Here is a 23628-nt window from a genome sequence, read left to right on the forward strand (position 1 = left end):
ATTGTGTTCTCTCTGAACAACTGTAAAAATTGGAATAGGGTTTCCTGGGTGGCTCAGTCAGTTAAACGTTTGACTCTTGATTTCGGCTCAGGTCATGATCTCACAGTTCATGGGACTGAGCCCCATGTGTGGCTCTGTGCTGACAACATGGAGCCTGCTGAGGATTCTCTCTCTCCTTCCCACTCTCTCTGCCCCTCTCCCAACTTGCACACATGCTCTTTTTATCTCTCAAAAATAAATATTTTTTAAAAATAAAAACTAAAAATTGGAATAAATGTTTTTTCTTCTCCACAGAGGGAAAAAAAGCATCCTTTTGATTAAAGAACATCTACATCTCCTGAATCCCTATAAAGCTAATAATAAGCAAAGCCTCTTTTACATTGTAAGGGGCATCTGGTTATTTCAGTAATATTAGAAAATTCTATGTCTTTTTTAAGTTTGAGAGAGAGCAGGGGAGGAGCAGCCAGAGAGGGAGAGAATCCCAAGCAGGCTCCACGCTGTCAGCAGAGAGCCCACACAGGACTCAAATTCACAAACCGTGAGATCATGACCTGAGCTGAAACCAAGAGTTGGACGCTCAACTGACTGAGCCACCCAGGCACCCCAGAAAATTCCATATCTTTAATATGTTTTTAGGCTTCTCTAAGAGATCTGGAAATAACTGGCTCATCCTAATTAGTTCTATAGTTTTCTTTTCACAATACACTCTTGCATTCTCTTCTCACAATCTATCTCCATTAACAAAATCAAAACAAGGTCAAACATTTTTATTTTGCTACAAGGTTACAAACTTCTTTTTACAGTTGCATAGTACATAGTTGTTAAGTACTGTTGCAATAATAATATTTTCTTAAATAATTTATTGTCAAGTTAGCTAACATACAGTGTATATATTGTGCTCTTGGTTTTGGGGGTTGATTCCCGTGATTCATCACTTACATACAATACCCAGTGCTCATTCCAACAACTGCCCTCCTCAATGCCCATCACCGATTTTCTCCTCTTCCCTGCCTCCCCCCATCAATCCTCAGTTTGTTCTCTGTATTTAAGAGTCTGTTATGGTTTGCCTCCCTCTCTGTTTGAAACTATTTTTCCCCTTTCCTTCCCCCATGGTCTTCTGTTAAGTTTCTCAAGTTCCACATATGAGTGAAAACATATGATAGCTGTGTTTCTCTGACTCACTTATTTCACTTAGCATAATACCCTCCAGTTCCATCCATGTTGTTGCAAATGGCAGGATTCCACTCTTTCTCACTGCCAAGTAGTACTCCACTGTATATATAAACCACATCTTTACCCATTCATCAGTTGATGGACATTTGGGCTCTTTCCATAATTTGGCTATTGTTAAAGCACTGCTATAAACATTGGGGTACATGTGCCTCTATGAATCAGTAATCTTTATAAACTATTTCCTTAAACACAATATAGCTAACACATAGGGATATCCCTTTATTATAGTACTCCCTCACAATAGGATTTTGCAATTTGCAAAGTACTTCTATGTACATTATTTCACTTAATCTAAAAACAACCCTATGAGCTAGTTAGACAGAAATCATTATTCCCATTTTACAGATTTAAACAAAATGGGTTCACAGGAATTAAGGGGCATGTCCTAAATCAAAACATGAATAAGTAGAGGAACTAGAAATTAGTGCCAGGTCTTCTGTCTTCCAAAAATGCAGATAGGAAAAGTCACTGTCTCCTTATGGAGTTGTCAAGATTCTGAAGTAGGGGTGGGAGACTTCTACAGCTATAACTTATTGTTGGTGACTTTATTCCTCCCACTGAGCCTGTCTTTCTTTCCCATCTTTTCCATTTTCAAATCTTATCCAATCTTTTTTTTTTTTAACGTTTATTTATTTTGAGAGAAAAAGCACACAGGCATGCCAGGGAGGGGTCAAGGGAGAGGGAGAGAGAATCCCAAGCAGGCTCTGCACTGTCAGCACAGAGCCAGATGTGGGGCTCTATCTCATGAACCATGAGATCATGACCTGAGCCAATATCAAAAGTCGGACACTTAACCGAGTGAGACACCCAGGCACCCCGAATCTGATTCAATCTTATCCCTTCATCATTAAATACTGATGCAAGATACAAGTGAGTGAAAAATACGCACTTCATATTTTTAAAGAGCTTTTATACTTAGCAAATATGCTGGATTTCAATTCCAGTGCTTTTTATCTTTCCTTTCACAGAGCTTGAATCTCTTATGATTTCCTTAACACAACATAACAAAATATATACTAGATGAGTGCTTCTTACATGCCCCTTTTATTCTTAATTCCACCTTATTGCCTGAATCATTAAAGAATGCAAAACATACCTCTCACACTGCTATTGAAGTTCGTAGAAAACCTTAGGTTTTAAAAAGTTTAAAATAGCCAACAACTCCACTTACCACATTTAGAAACCTATTCTGAAATCTCTGTTAAAAAAATCTTAGAATCCACTTCAATTATGATTATCACTTTACTGATACAGATTTTTAAAGGGTTTAGGGGCAATTTACATACAGGTTAATGACATCTTATCAATAATATTTCACAAACCATTTTTTAAAACCTGCATCAGCTGACTAAGGTGCTAGGGTTCTCATGAACTGCTGCTTTAAGAACAATTCTGATTTTAATGTAAGAGAAAACAGTGTGAATTTAAAAATTAAAAAATTAAAAAATAGGAGCGCTTGGGTAGCTCAGTTGGTTGAGTGTCTGAATTCAGCTCAGGTCATGATCTCACAGCTTGTGAGTTCAGGCCCCATGTTGGGCTCTGTGCTGACAGCTCAGAGCCTGGAGCCTGCTTCCAATCCTGTGTCTCAGTCTCTCTCTGCCCCTCCCCCACTTGTGGTCGCTCTCTCTTTCTCTCTCTCAAAAGTAAATAAACATGTTTTAAAATCAAAATTAAAATATTAATTTTATATTATTTATAATACTTATAATATATTGTAATTATATTCATTATATTATATATTATTACAAAATATATTGTACATTATATTATAATTATTATAAAAATATTATGTATAATATTCATATACTGTAATATATATGTTATTATATATTATAGTTATTATAAAATAAATATTTATAATATTAATTATTATTATATTGTTTAAACCCCTATTATTTTTTCCAAGTTTTAATTATATCATACTTACAATAGCTGCCACTTACTTGAGGGCTTACAATAAACTGGGCACTGTGCTAAGCTCTAAACATACATATTACTCAATCCTCACAACAATCCTATGAAATAGATACTATTATCATACCCACTTTATAGCTGAGGCTTAAAGAAGTTATTTTCCAAAGTCCTACTATTGACGTTAAAGTCCGAATTCTAGTCTTGCTGGCCTGACTCCTAAATTTAAGAAATTACTACTCTCCACTAATTTTTTGAACATGCTTCATATACTTTCCTCTGACATTAATCTAATAGTCTAGGCATCTTTTGTGTTTTTTTTTAATTTTTTTAACGTTTACTTATTGTTCAGAGAGAGACAGAGTACAAGAGGGGGGAGGGGCAAAGAGAGAGGGAGACACAGAACCTGAAGCAGGCTCCAGGCTCTGAGCTGTCAGCACAGAGCCCGACGCAGGGCTGGAACTCACAAACTGCGAGATCATGACCTGGGCGGAAGTCGGACGCTCAACTAACTGAGCCACCCAGCAGCCCCTAGGCATCTTTTGAAACACACTTTTGAATTTTCCCTTAAACAGATCCATTAGTTCTGAAAGGCTAACTATACCATTATAAATTAATCAGTATCTACTATGACGATGTAATTTTTTTTTAACTTCTGTCATTGGTTTTCCAGCCTTTTATCGCTTCTCAGCTAATTCAGAAAATGAGTTAGTTTTCTCTCCACAGACTCCTATCCCAAAAAAACTATGTCTCCTGTACCTTAACCAACACTAACAATTTAATTTCACATTTGCTGTTAACTTTGCAGCTTTAAATATTTTTATACTGGCATTTATTCTTAGATCAATATTTAACACTTTAACACTGGAAATCAAGAACATCCATTCAACTTCTTTTTCTTCATAGCACCTAGCATTGTGCCTTATATACATTTGATTTTCAGTTAATAAAGGATTGATTGACAAAAGACGACTCAATATCCCAAGAGTATATTATTGGAATTTTCATGAAACTTGTGTATGAACATTCAACATGTATCTCTCAGGGACTTGCACACTGAACATATTAGGTTTTCTTGGAATGAAGAAGGGGAACAAAGTGAACACTAAGTATCTCCTGGACTCATCTTTCTAAGAGGGTGCCCACTAGCTTTTTGCAAATATTAATATTCCACAGAGAAGCAAGATAAGACTAGACTGTAAGGAGACCTTCTTAGAAGCTTAAATGTTTTGCTTTTTCAAAGAGGACATAAAAAAAATTTATCCAACTCCTGTAAAAGAACATTCCTCTCTAAATGAAGAAATTATAAATAACTGAAGTAGACAATGATACTGCCTATTTCTTCTTTAAGAGACAGTTCAGAGCTACTGAAGAGTTAAAAGAAGATACTGTCATCTTAACAGCTGAGAACAAAGAAATACAGAGACACAAAACTAGGCAGTTGGAGAACACACTTGTGCTGAGAGAATCTTAAGAGTCTGTTAAAAGGTTTATTGTGTTCAGAGAAATTACCAAGAAAGTACTAAGCAGGTATTTCATAACTTTACACTAATGGAATAAACTGAAAAGAGGGAACACTGAAAATGATCTGCAGCAACCCACAAGTAAGAAAAAGAGAAGACATTGTTTACAGAAAAGAATATCAGTTTATTTTAGTAATACAGTAACACACAGCATACCATCCTATTTAGAAATCTGTTTCTTTTCATTTCTCTCTACATAGCATTTCATGGCTAATTTATATTATCACTTAGGTAAACAATTATATTAAAAATATAAGCATATAACAGAGGAATATTGTTTCTCTCTGTTGTCCATGCCTAAAATCTAATCGTTACCCTAAAAAGAGACCATATTAGCAACTACCACCAAGCCACTAAAAATGAATATTGGGATTTATCCTGTATCCTTAATGCTCTTAGCATGAAAGGTTTCTTAAACTGGATACTCCTGTAACTGACAGTTTTACTACAGGAATTTGGAAGTCTCAGTAGTCCTCAAAGAGTTAAATGATATATCACATTTTCAATAAAATTAAGCTGCATCTTATTCATTTTACATTTCATATTCTTCTTTCTACTTCCCTATTCCTCAGACCAAGTTACTCCAGGTCCCCACATCTGAGAGTAGAGCACTTATTCTCTCCTTGTATTATCATAGATCTGCCTGTCAGTCACACCCACAGACAGCAGGTTGTTCTGGGAGCTGAAACACTGATGTATTCACCTCCACAATGTGAGTGCCTACCCCTGCATAAGACAAAGTGGCCCCTCAATAAAATTTTTGGACTACATATATAAATTAATTAACTATAGAATTCTTTTTCAGTTGGACAGAAGATATTACATTTCCATGAGAGAAAGCATTTTGCAGGGTAGAAGGAGTGGCAATAAACTCATGAATCCAAAGCTGAGATTTCAGTCTCATCTAGGCAGCTGTGTGTCCTTGAACAAGCAGCCTCAGTTTATTTACCTGTAATGTGGCAGCGCTGAACTTGATTCCTAATGACACTCCTGCTATAAATTTATTTTTAATTTGGAACATTTTTTATCTGGTTAGCTTTTTATGAGTTTCTGGGAATTCTTGCCTAGAGTACTAAATGCTGAAATGGCAACTTCAGCCAGGCAAATGAGTTATTCCCAACTGGTACAGGGTAGAATGGATTATTTCCCAGCCAAAAATGGGATGACTCCAAGAATGGAATGATAATGCTAAACAGGAAGCTCTTGCGTTATATGGGGATAGCTCTTTACTACCTCTTCTTATGAGAAAAAAAAAAAAAATGGAACAAAATGGCAGCATTCAATACCCCCCAGACACTCCAGAATGTGTTTTGGCTGCATAACGAATGTGGACACTGTTCTTCCATTAGCCTCTTCTACAAAGAGATTGAAAAAGACATGCAGAAAAATTTTCCATACATTAGACTGGATATTGCCAGTATGTGGAAAAAAAAAAGAAGAAGAAGAAGGACTCATCACAGATAGAACAATTAAGTTGGAAGAAATAAAAGTACTAAACCTCACTGTTGAATAGAAGACTGGCTGTGTGAGGTTCACAAAAATCATATTCTGTAAATCTACTCATATGGAGATTCAAGAAATAAAGGCCTGGAGAGAGTGATGTGATGGAGACAGGAACATAAATAAACAATCTTTAAGGAAAAGACCAATTTATTCTCCAAAAAATCATTTGCTAGCAAATAAGTCATAGGCAAACATCTCTTATCTCTTAAACATCGTATGTAGAATTATCTAACTCATAGACACAAGAATGTTAATTTGGGGGTTTCTCCTCCTAAGAGAATATCATCATGAAGCTATTTTAGAAGAAAAAGGCATACTCCTTAGCATTAGTTGCCTGTACTGTTTTCTGCTTTAGCACATAGTCTTCTTCTGAACAGGCCCACTTCAAAAGGAGATTGCATTTTGAGCTCCCTGTTGGCTCTTCAGCCCAGAGCTCTCTCTGAAGAGAAAGGGGCAGCTGCCACAGAACAGATATGGAAACTACTCCTCACTGTGTGTGCAGAGCTCCACCCTTAGGTATACCATGTCCTCCTTGCCTTAGGAACATAGGATAATGAGTATCCTCCTCCCTTCTAACAGGTATGATTTCAACACACTGGAAATGTAAGATTTATGAGGAAGACTCATCTATATGAAGATGTATAGAATCCTATTTTCACAAATATTTTCAGAATATACAGAAATTGGCAATTAAAAATAAGGCTTTAGGGGCGCCTGGGTGGCGCAGTCGGTTAAGCGTCCGACTTCAGCCAGGTCACGATCTCGCGGTCCGTGAGTTCGAGCCCCGCGTCGGGCTCTGGGCTGATGGCTCGGAGCCTGGAGCCTGTTTCCGATTCTGTGTCTCCCTCTCTCTGTGCCCCTCCCCCGTTCATGCTCTGTCTCTCTCTGTCCCAAAAATAAATAAAAAACGTTGAAAAAAAAAATAAGGCTTTAATGGATCAAATGAACATTTTTATTTAAGTTCTTGTGATAGAAGAAAAATGATCTTTTTATTCCATCTTTTATTAATGGATTAGAAAACACAAAAATTCTATTGAAATTACCCAAAAGATTCATAAAAGCATCATTCAAATCTTCATTATTAGTCATTTTTCCTTTCATAAACCAGAAATTTCTGAAAAGTTTTTAAAATACGAGTAAGTTCACTTGTGAAATGCATACCACAACATATATGGAGAGAGAGAGAGAAGATAATTTTTCAATGAATCAAACATAAATTATATTATTCCAAATTAAAAATTGAGATTCATAGGATTTCTAGACCTACTTAGTCATTCTCTGTCTTTTGAAGAATAAAAGTTCTTAATTTTAAGGAGTTGCAACTTTTCCACTTTTTATTTCATAAATCATGCTGTTGACCAAAGCTAAGGTCACCTAGATTTTCTTCTATGTTATCTTCTAGAAGTGTTATAATGTTTTTCACTTGTATCTATGATTCATTCTGAGTTAATTTCTGTGAAAGGTAAAGGGTCTGTTTCTAGATTCTTTTTTTTAATGTGGATGTCTAGCTGTTCCAGCAGCATGTGTTGAAAAAACTAACCTTTCTCCATTGAATTATCTTTCCTCTTCTGTCAAAGACCGAATCAGATATTCGTATGGGTCTATTTCTGAGCTCTCTATTCCATCCCACAATCTATTTGTCTATTCTTTCACCAATACCACATTATCTTGATTATGGTAGCTTTACAGCAAGTCTTGAAGTTGTGTAGTATCAGTCCTCTGACTTTGTTCCTCCTCAGCATTGTGTTGGCTATTCTCAATCTTTGTCTTTCCATATAGACTTCTATGTGTAATTTTGAGTTCATAATTTTGTATCCTTTGTCTTAAAGATGGAAAATGAAATTCTGTATGATACAAATCCCAAAAAACCAGAACCCGCCTTCATGTGACAGTTCAAGCCACAAGTGTGAATTAAAACCTGGAGAAGAAAGCAGAGTGAGGCTCTGATGTATATCCTCAGAGAAGCAAAAGAGAGGTAAGGGGAAAAAAACAAGAAGAAGAAAGAAAGACTGAGATCTTCCAAGTTGCTCAACAACTCTAATTCCAAACCACATCTACAGGCACATGCATAAAATATCTCTAATTCTAGTGTACAAAAAGGTTATGTTACTTACCTTTAAACTAATTTTTTTATTTGAAGGCACCAAAGTGTGCCAACAAATCTGAAGAAAACCGTTCCTGTGCTTTTCCCTTTTAGTTTGTCAAACAGTCCTTAATTTCTGAAACAAATGCTAACGAGAATTTTTATGTTAAGAGTAAAAACTTAGAGATCGTTACCACCACTTCCTTCATGAAGACCTCTCTGATTCCCCTAGGCCAACTCAGACTATTCCTCTAATACAGCCCTAATAACACTGAGCTACAATTGTTTTCATGTTTGTCTCCTTATTGGGCTGTACTTTCAGGGAGGGCAGGAATCAAATCAAGTCTTATCTACATATCCCAGCAGACACCACAGTACTAGCATATGATAGATGCTCAGATATGGGTTGAATGAATATTGACAAAAGGCAGGTACGATGATTCCAAATTTATAAATGAGGAAGCTGAAGCTTGCCCCAGGATACATGTGAAGCAAAAGGCAAAGTTGAAATCCAGGTCTCTTAACTCTAAGAACCTCCCTAATATATTGGCAACTGGGTGTTGAGCATCAGTCAGTTGAGCGTCCAATTTCGGTTGAGGTCATGATCTCACAGTTTGTGACTTTGGGCACCACTTCAGACTCTGTGCTGATAGCTCAGAACCTGGAGCTTGCTCTGGACTCTGTGTCTCCCTCTGTCTCTGCCCCTCCCCGACTTGTTCTGTCTCTCTGTCTCTCAAAAATAAATAAACATTAAAAAAAATTAAAGGGGGGGCGCCTGGGTGGCGCAGTCGGTTAAGCGTCCGACTTCAGCCAGGTCACGATCTCGTGGTCCGTGAGTTCGAGCCCCGCATCAGGCTCTGGGCTGATGGCTCGGAGCCTGGAGCCTGTTTCCGATTCTGTGTCTCCCTCTCTCTCTGCCCCTCCCCCGTTCATGCTCTGTCTCTCTCTGTCCCAAAAATAAATAAAAAACGTTGAAAAAAAAAATTTAAAAAAAAAAAAATTTAAGGGGCACCTGAGTGGCTCAGTTGGTTAAGCAACCAACTTCAGCTCAGGTCATGATCTTGTAGTCTGTGAGTTCAAGCCCCGCAACAGACTCTGTGCTGTCATGACAGCTCAGAGCCTGGAGCCTGCTTCAGATTCAGTGTCTCCCTCTCTCTCTGCCCCTCCCCCAATTGGGCCCTGTCTTTCTCTCTCTCTCTCAAAAAGTAAACATTAAAAAAATTTTTTTTAATTTAAATAAATAAAAACCTCCCTAATATATTAACCATCAATCACTGTAACAATAATATATTCTACAACATAAACCACCTGAGAATCACAAACCACCTGGCTATTTCAAATGAACAAAATGTAATTTTTCCCTGCTGCATAGTACAATTTATCACTTCATATTCTCACCATACCTTCACTTACCCAGATTATGTGTGAAGCTTTATCTGCAGATCTGTAAATTTTCTTCATACTAAGGAAAGAAACAGGTAATCTATAACAGCTGAAGTCATTACATTCAAAGGATATAAGCCAAAGACTAAAGAAATTGTAGGATGGTTGAACTTCTCTTTAGAACCCCAACAGAGACTAGAGTTGCTCTAGGGAAAAAGTGTGTCAAGGTGTTCATGTGCCATGCCCTCATAATCTCTATAAATAAATTCTACTTCCTCCAAAGCCTAGGCCCTTACACACACACACTCACACACACACACACACACACACACACACACACACACACCCCAGATATGTGAAAAACTTTAGTCCTGACAACAATCATAACACTTAAGGACTTGCTTCTTTTGAAATCTATTTAGCTCTTTTTCACTTTCCATTGTGATAGTATCTGAGACATGAGCTTGTTTATAAAAGATTCCCTCTCTAGGGACAATCTCTCTGTTGATAATAACATAATAATTATAATAACAACATAGCTAATATTCATCGAGTATATGGCTTTGTATTAAGCACTTTATAATATTGGTTAATCTAAACCTCACAGACCATGTTAAGGTGCTATTTTCTCTTGGAGCACCTGGGTGGCTCAGTCTGTTAAGCAACCAACTCTTGATTTCAGCTCAAGTCATGATCTCACGGTTCGTGGGTTTGAGCCCCGTGTCGTGTGACAGCATGTACCCTGTTTGGGATTCTCTCCTCCTCTCTCTCTGCCCCTCCCCTGCTCACGGGGGCTCTCTAAATAAATAAATAAATAAATAAATAAATAAATAAATGTTTTTCAAAAAAGATATTAAAATGGTAATGACATTAAGTAGTTTGGACAAGGTCCACACAACTAGTACATTGTCGGCACAGGATCAAAACATGGGTCTGTTTAACCCCAAAGTTCCTGCTCACATCTACCCTCTTATGATGCTTTGAGGGACAAAGAACTTCATGGGTTGGTGGTCTCAAATTTGACTGCACATCAGTAAAACGTTTTTAACATAATCATCCATATATATTACAAATACTAATATATACTATATAATTACATATATGTAATACATATATATATTACGCATGCACCTACTACAATTATATTTTGGTTACAGTATAAAACATAGGTCACAATAGAAACTTTTCATTAATCATTAGCTAAAAATTAAAGAAGCAATATTTTACAGTTCTGCTTTATTTTCATGGTGGTTCAAAAACCTTTTCACTCCTATTTTTAAAATAGTATTAATAATAATATCTGGATACTATCAAACTTTCAATAAGACACATTATTAAAAATAATGTGTAAATTCACAATATTTATAGCAGCGCTATCGACAATAGCCAAAGTATGGAAAGAGCCCAAATGTCCATTGAAAGATGAACGGATAAAGAAGATACACACACACACACACACACACACACACACACACACAATGGAGTATTACTCAGCAATCAAAAAGAATGAAATCTTGCCATTTGCAACTACGTAGATGGAACTGGAGGGTACTATGCTAAGCAAAATTAGTCAGAGAAAGACAAATATCATATGACTTCACTCATATTAGCAATTTAAGATACAAAACAGATGAACATAAGGGAAGGGAAGCAAAAATAATATAAATACAGGGAGGGGAACAAAACATAAAGGACTCTTAAATTCAGAGAACAAACAGAGAGTTCCTGGAGGGTTTGTGGGAGGAGGGATGGTCTAAATGGGTAAGGGGCATTAAGGAATCTACTCCTGAAATTGTTATTGTACCATATGCTAACTAACTTAGATGTAAATTAAACAATAAATAAGTTTTTAAAAAGAAAAGAAAAAAATATGTAAATTTAATTTTCAAATAGTCTTCTTGATAATTCAGAAATTTTTGGACAATTTCTTGCCATATTATTTTTACCACATTATCTAGCTGACAAAGATTGTATGTAAGCATTGAATCACTAAATTGTACACCTGAAACTAACATCACACAGTATGTTAACTAAGTGGAATATAAATAAAAACTTTAAAAAAATCATCAGCTTTGCAATTTTCTTTTTGTTACTTTGTGCTGGCATTACTAGAACTATATTTAATCCAATTTCTTTTCCAAAATCTCTTTACTTTTTTTTAATTTTTTTAACGTTTATTTATTTTTTTGAGACAGAAAGAGACAGAGCATGAACAGGGGAGGAGCAGAGAGAGAGGGAGACACAGAATCCGAAACAGACTCCAGGCTCTGAGCTGTCAGCACAGAGCCCGACACAGGGCTCGAACTCACGGACCGTGAGATCATGACCTGAGCCGAAGTCGGACGCTTAACCGACCAAGCCACCCAGGCGCCCCTCAAAAATCTCTTTAAATCCACTTAACTGGGCACATGTGAGCCGCAATATGTTGAAATACACTGAAAATAAACTAACAGATGATGTATATTATCAATTCTTCCCAATTATGAAAATTCTCACTCCATTCTCAGAATAAATAAAATATGTACAAAACTAATAATTGTCTGACAAGATGGCTGTGTAATTAATTATTAGCAAAACTCCCCCTCTCAATGGGGTTTTATGTGCACATGTGCCTATACACCCTCTCCCAAACCCTTGGAGATCACTGACCTAAACATTCTAAAATCCGCCATTGGGTCCAACCAGACCTACACAGAGCTATCAGCATTTAATTCACTAATCCAAAAAATTGTTATTATTCAATTGTTTGATGTGATGACATCAAATTGATATAAAATGTTTGATGTGATGCCATCAATCTAAATAAAGGAACCTATGAGAAACTGCTTTCATAGTGAGAGAACAAGAAAATTAAAGTTAAAATGAATTCAAAGGATGGGGCACCTGGGTGGCTCAGTCAGTTGAGTGACTCTTGGTTTCAGCTCAGGTCATGATCTCACAGTTTCAAGGGTTCATGCCCCACATCAGGCTCTGTGCTGACAGCATGGATCCTGCTTGGGATTCTCTCTCTACCCTCCATGAGCGCTGTCTCTGTCTCTCTCAAAAAATAAACTAAAAAGAATTCTTTTAAAAAATGAATTCAGAGGATTCCTTCCCATATCATCTTTTACAGACTATGGATGAAAAGACAGAAATAATCTCCTAACACAAATACTCCTGAAAACAAGGAGGTTAATTCTGTGATTCATACAAAGCTTCCATCAACTTGGGAGAGAAAACAATCAATGCTCCCAAATCTAATTTTGAGAGAAGCAGAACATGAGCACTTTTTAAAAGATATCCAGGGGTACCTGGGTGGCTCAGTCGACTGGTTGAGTGTCCGACTTCGCTCAGGTCATGATCTCACAGCTTGTGAGTTCAAGCCCTGTGTCGGGCTCTGTGCTGACAGCTTGGAGCCTGGAGCCTGCTTCAGATTCTGTGCCTCCCTCTCTCTCTGCCCCAACCCACTTGCATTCTGTCTCTGTCTCTCTCAAAAATAAATAAACATTAAAATTTTTTTTTAAATAAAAATAAATAAAAATAAAAGATATCCTTTAGCATTTATATTGTCAATACAATGATTTTAATGTGTAAAATGTAGTTTTTATAATTATATCCTTTTTTCTTATGTTACATATTTTCTGATATTTATTGAAGTGTAATTTTATGTCTGTCAAATGTAATAATAAGAAATTGAGTTCATAAAAAAATTTTTTTTCACTTACGTGATGGTTCAACAGAGGACTTGCAAGCAACTTAATATATCTTTGTATTTAAAACCATAAAGCAGCTGCAGAAAAGGGGAACTTCTAGTTATGTGCTATTTATTTAACCTCATGACTATGCATTTGTGTATGGTCATTGACTTTCATGCAGACATTTCATTATGCTGATAACAGCATTAGGCTCATTCTAATTTATGTTCTGCTCAGCATCAGAGCTTCATTTTGGGGTAATCAGGAAATTCTAATACCAAGTAATGTTCATCTAGTTAGTGTCATACTTCAAGGAACTCAAAATGCTTGACCAAAAAATTATGAACGCTTCCCACAATTTTCAGGCCTTTCTTTTCTAGGAGACTGAGTGACTCTTTGTGCTTTATTTTACTGATGCTTATACACACCCTAGATAACTGAAAAATTCAAGGTTCAGAGTAGTAGGGAGATTTATCATGAAGTTACCACAAGTTAGCAGAGCTCAAAATTGTTTCTGATTGGTTTTATCTTACCATACTGTGTCAATGGACATTTTAAAAACAGACAAATTTCAGTACCAGAAAAGAAACTCAGCTACCCAAGAGATATATATGCATTTGAAAGCATAGTAAATTAATCATAACAATAAATCTGACAAATATTGGATACTTATACACCAGGCACTGTACTAAAGCATTATGTACACAATCTCATTTAATCCTCAAATAATTCTCTGAGGTAGGTAAAATATAAACACCATTTTATGCTTGAGGAAACCAAAGCTAAAGACAGAATAAAAACTTGTCCAAGATAAGAAAGCTGGTAAGCTGCTGTTCTAGAGTCAAATTCAGACTGTCTGATTCCAAAGTTTGCGTGCTGAGCCAACATACTAGTGGACTTAAAAGCTACCCAATTACTTGCACATTTCTGCACCAAGAGACACTACAGCTCCTTCATTAATAAAAAGATGAAGCAGATTCATTTATGAAATATTTTCACACTCATATTACTATTCAAACACAAGATAAGGACACTATTCCTCTAGTTTTCACACACTCTGAGACAATGATTTCCAAAAGTAACTCAAAAAAAAAAAAAAAAGCAAAAAAGCAATGCACATATTACTACCAACCTATTAATGATGGGAACATTTATGCTTAGAACATACTAATGGTCAGGGCACCTGGGAGGCTTAATCTATTAAGCATCTGACTCTTGATTTTGGCTAAGGTCATGCTCTCATGGTTCCTAAGTATGGAGCCCCATATGCGGCTCCACACTGGAAGGATGGATGGAACCTGCTTGGGATTCTCTCTCTCTCTTCTCCCCTCCCTACCCTTCCCCCTCTCAAAATAAATAAATAAACTTAGAAAAAAAGAAAGAGAGGGACGCCTGGGTGGCTCAGTCAGTTAAACGTCTGACTTCAGCTCAGGTCATGATTTCACAATTCATGAGTGTGAGCACCGCACTGGGCTCTGTGCTGACAGCTCAGAGCCTGGAGCCTGCTTTGGATTCTGTGTGTCTCTCTTTCTCCGCCCCTCCCCGCCTCATGCTTGCTGTCTCTCTCTCTCAAAAATACATAAACACTTTTTAAAAATTAAAAAAAAAGAACATACTAATGGTTGATAACACAGCTGGAAAAATCTCAGCTAAGAGAGGCCTTCCCTGACTGTCATATCTAAAGTAGTCTATGCTCCAAACCTGCCAACCTCATCACTGTCACAGTGGCAGCCAGTAGTTTGACTGCTAAGAGATAATGCAGATAAAAATTGCCCTGGGAGATATGGAAGACCAGAGCTAGACTCGTTAAGTGGAAAAAAAAAAACAAATTAAAAAAAACTCTGCTAACCTGACACCCAGAGACATAAATTGATGAGAGGTGGCAAGGGACAAGTGGTAAGAGGGGCTACAGGGCACCTAGAATTCGGGCAGGCCATGTGGCCCAGAGGCTGGATATACAACACCCTAAATATCACCAAAAGCAGAACCAAACACTACCATAAAAGCTGGTTCTGAGCTAGGAAAACCAAGGGCAATAGAGACAAGATCCAAACTGCTAGCCTGCCAGAGGTGAGCACAAAGGAAGTGAAATACAGAAAAGAAAAACAAAATTTAAAGACTATGCACAACAAAAATAAATTTTAATGCATTTTTTGCAATATACATGACAAAGGATTACTAACACTAATATATAAAAAGGATCTAATAAGGATCCTTTAAAAAGGATTTAATAAGAAATTGACCAATAACCCAATAAAAATGTAGGGTAGAGAAATGAAAAATTCATAGAAGAAATAAAAATGACAAAGAATATTAAAAAACTGTTAACATCATTAGTAATTGTGAACTATAATTAGAAACAACCACACCATCTCAATTATTATCTATTATACTAACACATATAAAAAGATGGAAAATAATCATCCTTAGCAAAAGACAGTATGAATGAGTTTTCTCTCATTCATTGTTAGTATAAGTATAAAGTGACATGACCTTCCTAAAAGTCCATTTACTATTTTTAAAAAGTCCATTTACTAAATGTACCAAAATTTTAAATGTGCATTCCTTTGACATAGCACTCACACTTGTAGGAATTGTACAAAGAAATATATGTAGGGGCTCAGTCAGTTGAGAGTCCAACTTCGGCTCAGGTCATGATCTCACGGCTTGTGAGTTTGAGCCCCGCATCGGGGTCTGTGCTGACAGCTCAGAGCCTGGAGCCTGCTTCATATTCTGGGTCTCCCTCCCTCTCTCTGCCCCTCCTCTGCTCATGCTGTCTCTCTCTCTCTGTCTCTCAAAAATAAATAAACATTAAAAAAAATAAAAAGAAATCTATGTAATGATGTTCATCACAACATTGTTTAAAATCATGAAAAATTAAAGACAACCATGATGTCTACCAACAGAAGATCAGTTAAATAATTACAATATACTCATAAATGCAATTTTAACGTAGCCATTAAAAAGAATATGAGCCTATATTCTTTGATATAGAAAGATGTTCTTTGATATAGAAAGATGTTCACAAAACATTAGGAGAAAGAATGTTACAAAATAACAGGCATGTAGGGGCGCCTGGGTGGCTTGGTCGGTTAAGCGTCCGACTTCGGCTCAGGTCATGATCTCACAGTCCATGAGTTCGAGCCCCGCGTCGGGCTCTGTGCTGACCGCTCAGAGCCTGGAGCCTGTTTCAGATTCTGTGTCTCCCTCTCTCTTTGCCCCTCCCCTGTTCATGCTCTGTCTCTGTCTCAAAAATAAATAAACGTTAAAAAAAAAAAAAAAAAAAGCAAAATAACAGGCATGTATTATATTACTTCATTTGTATAAAAAGATATGTGTGTGTTTACTAACGTTTATAACTTAGGTATACATGTGTGTGTGGATAGAGGGATGTCTAGAATAATATTGATAAAAATTATTTTTATCTATATTATAATAATAAATATGAATAAAGTTCTCATTTGGAAAGATATACTTTGACTTTAAAGTATTTCGTAGATAAATATTCAGATATTTACATATATGAAATAATGAAGTCATTTCATTGAAATCATGTGAAAAGCAACCATCACCACTATTTTTTTAATATTGCTTGTGAGGTTTTTAGAAATTTAAAGGAAAATACTTAGTAAAAAATCTAGAAAAGAGACAAAAATCTACCTTTGTTTCTGATAAACAGCTTATTTCTACCCTGGAAATAAGTTATAAAGAGAAAGAAGTTCACTCTCAACATCAGCAAAAGTATAAAGTATTAAAGAACAAGTTAAACAAAAAAAGCACAGGAAAAAAATTATGAAATGTTTCAAATGACATAAAACAAGAACTGAACAAGCAAAGAGATATATCCCATAATCTTAAGTGGAAAACTTAATATCAGAAAAGTATCAATCCCCTCCAAATCAGGTTATAAACTGAATTCAATTCCAATCAGAATACAGTGATGAGTATCTTGAACTAGAAGAAATGAAAAACTCCCTTCAAAAATTATACGAGAATAGCTATGAAAACCTTGAAGGGAAAAATGGAAGAGTGGTTAACAAACCTTACCAGATATCAAAACAGTACAGCACTGGCACAGAAATAAACAGAAAAAGTGACAGAAAAGAGAGTTCACAAATAAATACACATATATGTAGGAGTATAACATATAACATATATGATGTTTCAGTTCAGTGGCAAAAGAATATTTTTAAAACAGTGCATTCATAGCTTGTAAGAAAATAATGTGATATACTTACATCACACTAATATAAACATAAATTCCAGTTATAGTAAGAGATTAAAGCTCTAAATTAAAAACAGAGTAAAAAAATAAATGATATTCAAGGAGGAAAATGGTTTGCAATACATTTGACAAAGGATTAACGTTCCTAATTCACAAAGAGTACTTACAAAGTGATCAACACCAAAAATTAAAAAAAAGGTCAAAGAACATGAATATGTAACTCACAAAACAAAATGCAAGTCAACAATAAATATGTGAAAATAATACTCTCTCTGGCTATCACCAGAAAACTGCAAAAATGAGATAATATTTCTTACCTGTTAGGCTGAGAAAGCTGGAAAAGAGCACTGATAGCCAGTGCTCATGAGAATGCTAGGAAATAACTGCTCTCTTACTGCTAGTGGGAATGGAAACTGCTATAATCTCTTCTGAAAATTATCTGGCAAGGTTCATCACAATTTTAAATGCAAACCATAAAAAATTCATACATTGGACTTCATCAAAATTAAGACTCTGCTCTCTAAAAGAAACTACTAATAAGACAGTCACGGAAAAAAAAATATTTTCAAATTGTATATCTGAAAAAGGACTTACAGCCCAAAATATATATAGAACTTTCAAAACCCAATAGTAAGAAAATAACTCACTATTTTTTTCAATGGGCAAAAGGCTTAAACAGACACTTTACCAAAGGAGATATATAGATGGCAAATAAACACATAAGAGATGCTCAATACCATTAGCCATAAGGTAAACTGCAATTAAAACCATGAGATGCTACTACGTACTCATTAGAGTAGCTAAAATTTAAAAGACATACAATACTAATTGTTGGCAAAAATATGGGTGAACGAGAAGTCTCACATACTACTAGAATGCAAGACAGTTTCAGCCACTTTGGAAAACAATCTGACAGCTTCTTTTAAGTTACATAGACACCATGAAATAAAGCATTCCCACTCTTAGGTACCTACCTAAAAGAAAAGAAAAAAATATGTCAACACAAAGAGCTAAGAACAAATGTTTATAGTGGCTTTATTCATAATCACCAAAAGCTAGAAACAAACCAAATGTCCAACAACAGAGGAGTGGATAAATGAGTTGTAGCATATTCACAACATGAAATATCTATCACTCAGCAATAAAAGGAATGAAATGCTGATATATGCAAGAAGTGAATGAATCTCAAAAAAAATATGCTCGGTGAAAGAAATAAGACACACAACCATTTTATTATTCCATTTATATGACATTTAGGAACAAATACCAGATCACATACAGCTAAGGACTGGGGGTAGGGGGTGGGAGGAAACTGCAAAGGGAGACAAGAGAACCCCTAGAGTGAGGGAAATCTTATCATGAGATGGTGGTGGCTATATGACTCTATGATATATACATTTGTCAAAATTTACTTTTTCTTCATATAAATTATACCACAAAAAACTTGATTCTATAAAATTTTAAAATACATACCTTTTGACCCAGACACCCCACTTTGAGGAATCTATTCTACAGAAATAAATGTGTCAACATGTATATAAATTAATGTACATTGATAGAGAAATGGTTAAATAAAGTGTGTTGTATTCAATGCTATAGAATACAATGCAAATAATTTTAAATTTTTTTAATATTTATTCATTTCTGAGAGAGAGAGATACGGCGTGAGCAGGGGAGGGGCAGAGAGAGGAAGAGACACAGAATCTGACAGCACAGAGCCCGATTTGGGGCTCAAACTCAGGAACCGCAAGATCACACCTGATCCAAAGCCAGACACTTAACCAACCAAGCCACCCAGATGCCCCCAATGCAAATAATTTTAAAAGAACCGGAAATAATATGAGCTAATATTATGATTTGTGGGAACTGAAAAACAGTTCTCGTTCCACTGATTTGAGCCCTGATTTGCTCAACTAAATTTAGAAGAATGGGCCACAACAGGGAAGTACAAGCCTCTTTTGCTCAATTCATCTACCACAGTAACACAGTAAAGCTGACCATAGGATCCCAATCCACTTTGGAATCTAATGACTGAGAGGGTGTATAAAACAAAAAGTAGCCGCAATTAACATGACAAGAGTCCTCATAAAAGAATCCTGGAAAGCATCTTAGGTAATGCCATCCTTTTATAAGGGCTTTGGTTCAGGCTGCCTAGTTACAGAGGGTTGACTATGACTTCACAGCATAAATAAATTTTGTTTTAATTTGACCCCATTTCAAGATCACTCACTATGTTCTATATATTGTGCAGAATGCTGTAAAAATATGATATTCCTTATCCTTCAGAAGCTTATGTTCTAAACAAAATCCTAGAAAATACATTGCCCCTTAAAGCTGACTTTTTCATTTGATTATAGGAATCCACCACAAAATTTCAATTTATACCTCAAAAAGTATGGGGGTGGAGCAAGGTGAGGGGAAATGAATACTGAATCTGAACCCTATTAAAGTTATTAATTAGATGTCAAAATTATCCCAAGTCAATTCATTTATCATATAAACAGCAAGACATTTTCAACGAACTTATAGAACATTATTACATTAAGAGTCATGAGAACACAAAGAAATGGAAGAATAATCCCTTTTCTTTCTTAAATGCTCCCGGACAAACTGGATGCTACAGGACAAGATAAGATACATCCACATGTTGTTGAGTCAGTGTGAAAAGTGCAGGATGCAACTCATCACCATTTAAAACAGTTCTATCACTGATGTTCTACTGGTATTACTCCATCACCTTCCTAAAACCTTGGAGTTCACTGCAAAAACCCACTATATTAGGGAAGGCTAACATTATTTCCATTGCTATGTAAATCATTCACATGAAAACATAAAGACATATTTAATATCATGCAAAAATACACTCCACTTTTCTAAAAATGTGATATAAGGAGGAACACTTCAATAAGATATACACATTAAAGAATTGTTACTAGTTTCTGTTAACTGAGCTGTCACTAAGTCCTAGAGGGTTGTTTCCTTTTACTGAACAAAAAGGTCAGAAGACCTTCAAAGCTAGAATATAATCTGCTCTCATCTGAGGGGTGGCTGTTTAAGAGAGAAGATGAGCTGGAATGCAGAAAATGAAGGCATGCCTCTCACCTCAACGCTAACAGTCACATCAGCTAAAGATGGAACATCTAAGAATGGGGGCTTGCTTGTGAGGTGGAGGGCAACAACTATCATTTTTAACCATGCTTTTAACCATCTGATGTTTCAATCGCTTTATTATTTTTTTCCTATACTATGATCTTAGTCAACCAATTTTAAAATAAAGAATATACCACTAACTGACCAGAAAACTATTATGATACACTGCTACTCATATACATGAAATTCTGTAAATAATTGAGAAGGGTTGAGGGGATGGCAGAGTCATGAAGAAAATGATCTCTTTCTAAGATTTTGGAGGCCTAGTTTCCTCATCTTGTTCCACATAAATACTTTCATTGCAGACATTTCAAATATTATGCCAGAGTTGCACAAAATAAGTGGAACATCACCAAGCAGAAATCCTAGAGTAGGTGTTCTGAACATGTTGGTAAAGAGAGTCACTTCATTTGAGAGGTCTCTGCCCCTTCAACCTCACCCTCCTTACCAATATACATTCATCACTGAAAAGGGAAATATTTACAAAAGTTAGTTTAGTTATGTTTAAATATTATGTTTAGCTGTCTGGAGACCATGTTCTCAAAATTTATACAAGAAATCAAGGATTAAACTTCATAACAATTAGGAAACCACACTGTGTAAAATCAAAGACTTAGTTAAAGGACATTAAAATAGTTTTACCACTGGTGCTAAATTGAAATGGCTACAGCTCTTCCCAACACCTGGAACCAAAACCTTTTGAACTTTCATGTAAACAAACTGGGGCACACCAAATGCTCTGTCTGTAGCAAGGTACCACCTCTGTACAAGCATTTGGGTGAAAAATGTAGAAAATGCCTGAGGACTCTTTGAAGCAGCTTGGGAGAAATAAGAGCAGGAAAGAGGCTCTTCTCTAGGGTAAGTTTGTTTAGTGGAAAGTAAGCAAGTTGTCAGGGTAAAAGTTGACAATGTTGATTCCAACAGTTTGAACTGCGAATAAACATTCAAAGGGATTATGTTACTGAGAATTAGAAAAGATTCCATTGAACTCAATAGAACACTTGTGTTTTCAAAGATAATATGCCTTCAAGCCACACTCTGAATCCACAGTTTAGGGTTAGAATTACCTTAAGCCCTTTTTATGCCACATTAAAGAACACAAGATCTGACCTCTTTAATATAGATCTAAAATTAACATAAGGGTGGAATAAAAATATTTCTAATACCTGAATTGGAAAATATTAATATATGTACATCTGTATGCCTGAGACAGAATGAAGAAATTTGGATAAAAATCTATGTTCTTTCCAAATATCTAAACTTAAACCAACCATCTTAGGGAAACCAACTTAGGGAAATAATACATTGGCTATAAATCACTTTTAAGTTTTCCCTCCTTAATAACTTATCAAAGAGCAAAAAACAAGGCCTATAATTATGAAATCTATAATCCTCTTCTCTGCTCACCAAAGCACATTTAAATCTGGCTTTCACCTCATGCTGTTGGGTTTTCCACCAGGTACAAGAAGAAAAGTTGGAAGAGACTTGTGCTTTTTCAGAAGTTAAACAATTTGGTTGCCACTCAGCAATTCCTGGTGAAATGCCAGGAAGCCTATAAAAAAAAATTAAAATTGTCCTAACTTGGAGTTTACAAAAATAAGTGTGAGATATTCATAGCCTGTCAGACATTCCATCTTTTGAATATTAAATATTGATAAACACGGGAAACACACACACTTGTGATTTGTTAAACTTTATTTGGAGCAATATAATGCAGGAATGCCTTGCATGCCCTCAAGAAAATGGAAGTAACTTAGACCGCTCTTCTTACTCCATCTCAAGTACTCCATTATTCTCACATTAGAGTCTGCTATTAGAATCTTCTCCAAAACTTGACGAAAGCAAGCAACTCACATGCTCTGTACCAGCAAAGCTTGCAGGCAGCCTTGCAAAAAGCTTTTTCTCCTTTGAGCTCTCACACAAATTCACTTCCCTCCTTGAACCAAGGATGTAAGGGAGTATGGCTGTCTCATAGCCTCTTTGCTCTTAAAACGAAAATCAAATTCTCCAGATACTTTCAAACTCCACCAGGAATAGAACATTCTCAGCTCAGCCTGTGGATCATTATCTCTTTTACATTTCATCTTTATGTTCACTGGGTTCACAGAAAGGGCATACACAGAAAGAGGAAAATAGCTGCTTCTTAGACACCAAATTTAGTAATTCTCTCAAATCCACTGGCACACATCTAAAAAGTCATATTTTTATAAGGCTTCATTAGGTTTTCATTGGTTCTGTCTTTTGAGAACACACATGCTGAGTTGCCTATAACTTCAAGCCAAAATACATCTGCAAACTACAAGAAATTTTTTATAGGAAGACAAAAGTAATCACAATTTAAAAAGGGATATAGTGGATGGAGACAGACAGATACGGGCTCATCTAGATCCCACTTTAGTGTCTACCAAACATCAAGTTGTTAACTAATGGAGGCCATCAATCTATAATGCTTAAGATTCCAAACGACTCCAATAGCCTTACCTGTTAATATGAGATTACTGTAAGTATTAGAGAATTGCTCCTTTAGAAGAACAAGATGCATTTGAGCTGCCTTCTCCCGCTGGAGCTCCAGCATAACATCAGGGTGCTGAGCAATCTTGCAGCCTTTCTGTTTATCCAAGGCAACATCACTTCGAACAATGTCTACAAAAAGAAATAAAGGCAGGCAGCAAAAACAAAACAAAACAAAACAAATAACCATATACACATCAACGTCTTGTTTCACCCAAAATGACAGAATTTATAAACTACCATATTTCATCAGAATGAAGAGATTCGGAAGTAATAAACCTGAAGAGTCTCCAACTTCATGATACATCCTGTAGGTTTCTCTAGTCATTTCCAAATCCTCTGCAATTTCCATTTTCTTATCTCACTCTGACCTCATTTAAGATGCTCACACCTCCATTCTCCTCTAAGCTCACCTCCAGGACTTATTTACTT

General features: G+C 36.0%; 1 protein-coding gene across 3 annotated transcripts in view; it reads right to left on the bottom strand.

Annotated features, from left to right (window-relative positions):
* The window catches only part of HPSE2 (heparanase 2 (inactive)), a 688711-nt gene that overhangs the window by 603644 nt on the left and 61439 nt on the right, over positions 1 to 23628 (bottom strand). For all 3 annotated transcript variants that reach the window (XM_058697425.1, XM_058697426.1, XM_058697427.1), the window contains exon 3: positions 23167 to 23328. In XM_058697425.1, the coding sequence (XP_058553408.1) occupies positions 23167 to 23328 (162 nt within the window). The remainder of the gene's footprint in view (positions 1 to 23166; positions 23329 to 23628) is intronic.

This window comes from Neofelis nebulosa, chromosome 13, assembly GCF_028018385.1.
Source record: "Neofelis nebulosa isolate mNeoNeb1 chromosome 13, mNeoNeb1.pri, whole genome shotgun sequence".
In the NCBI taxonomy this organism is placed as follows: Eukaryota; Metazoa; Chordata; class Mammalia; order Carnivora; family Felidae; genus Neofelis; species Neofelis nebulosa.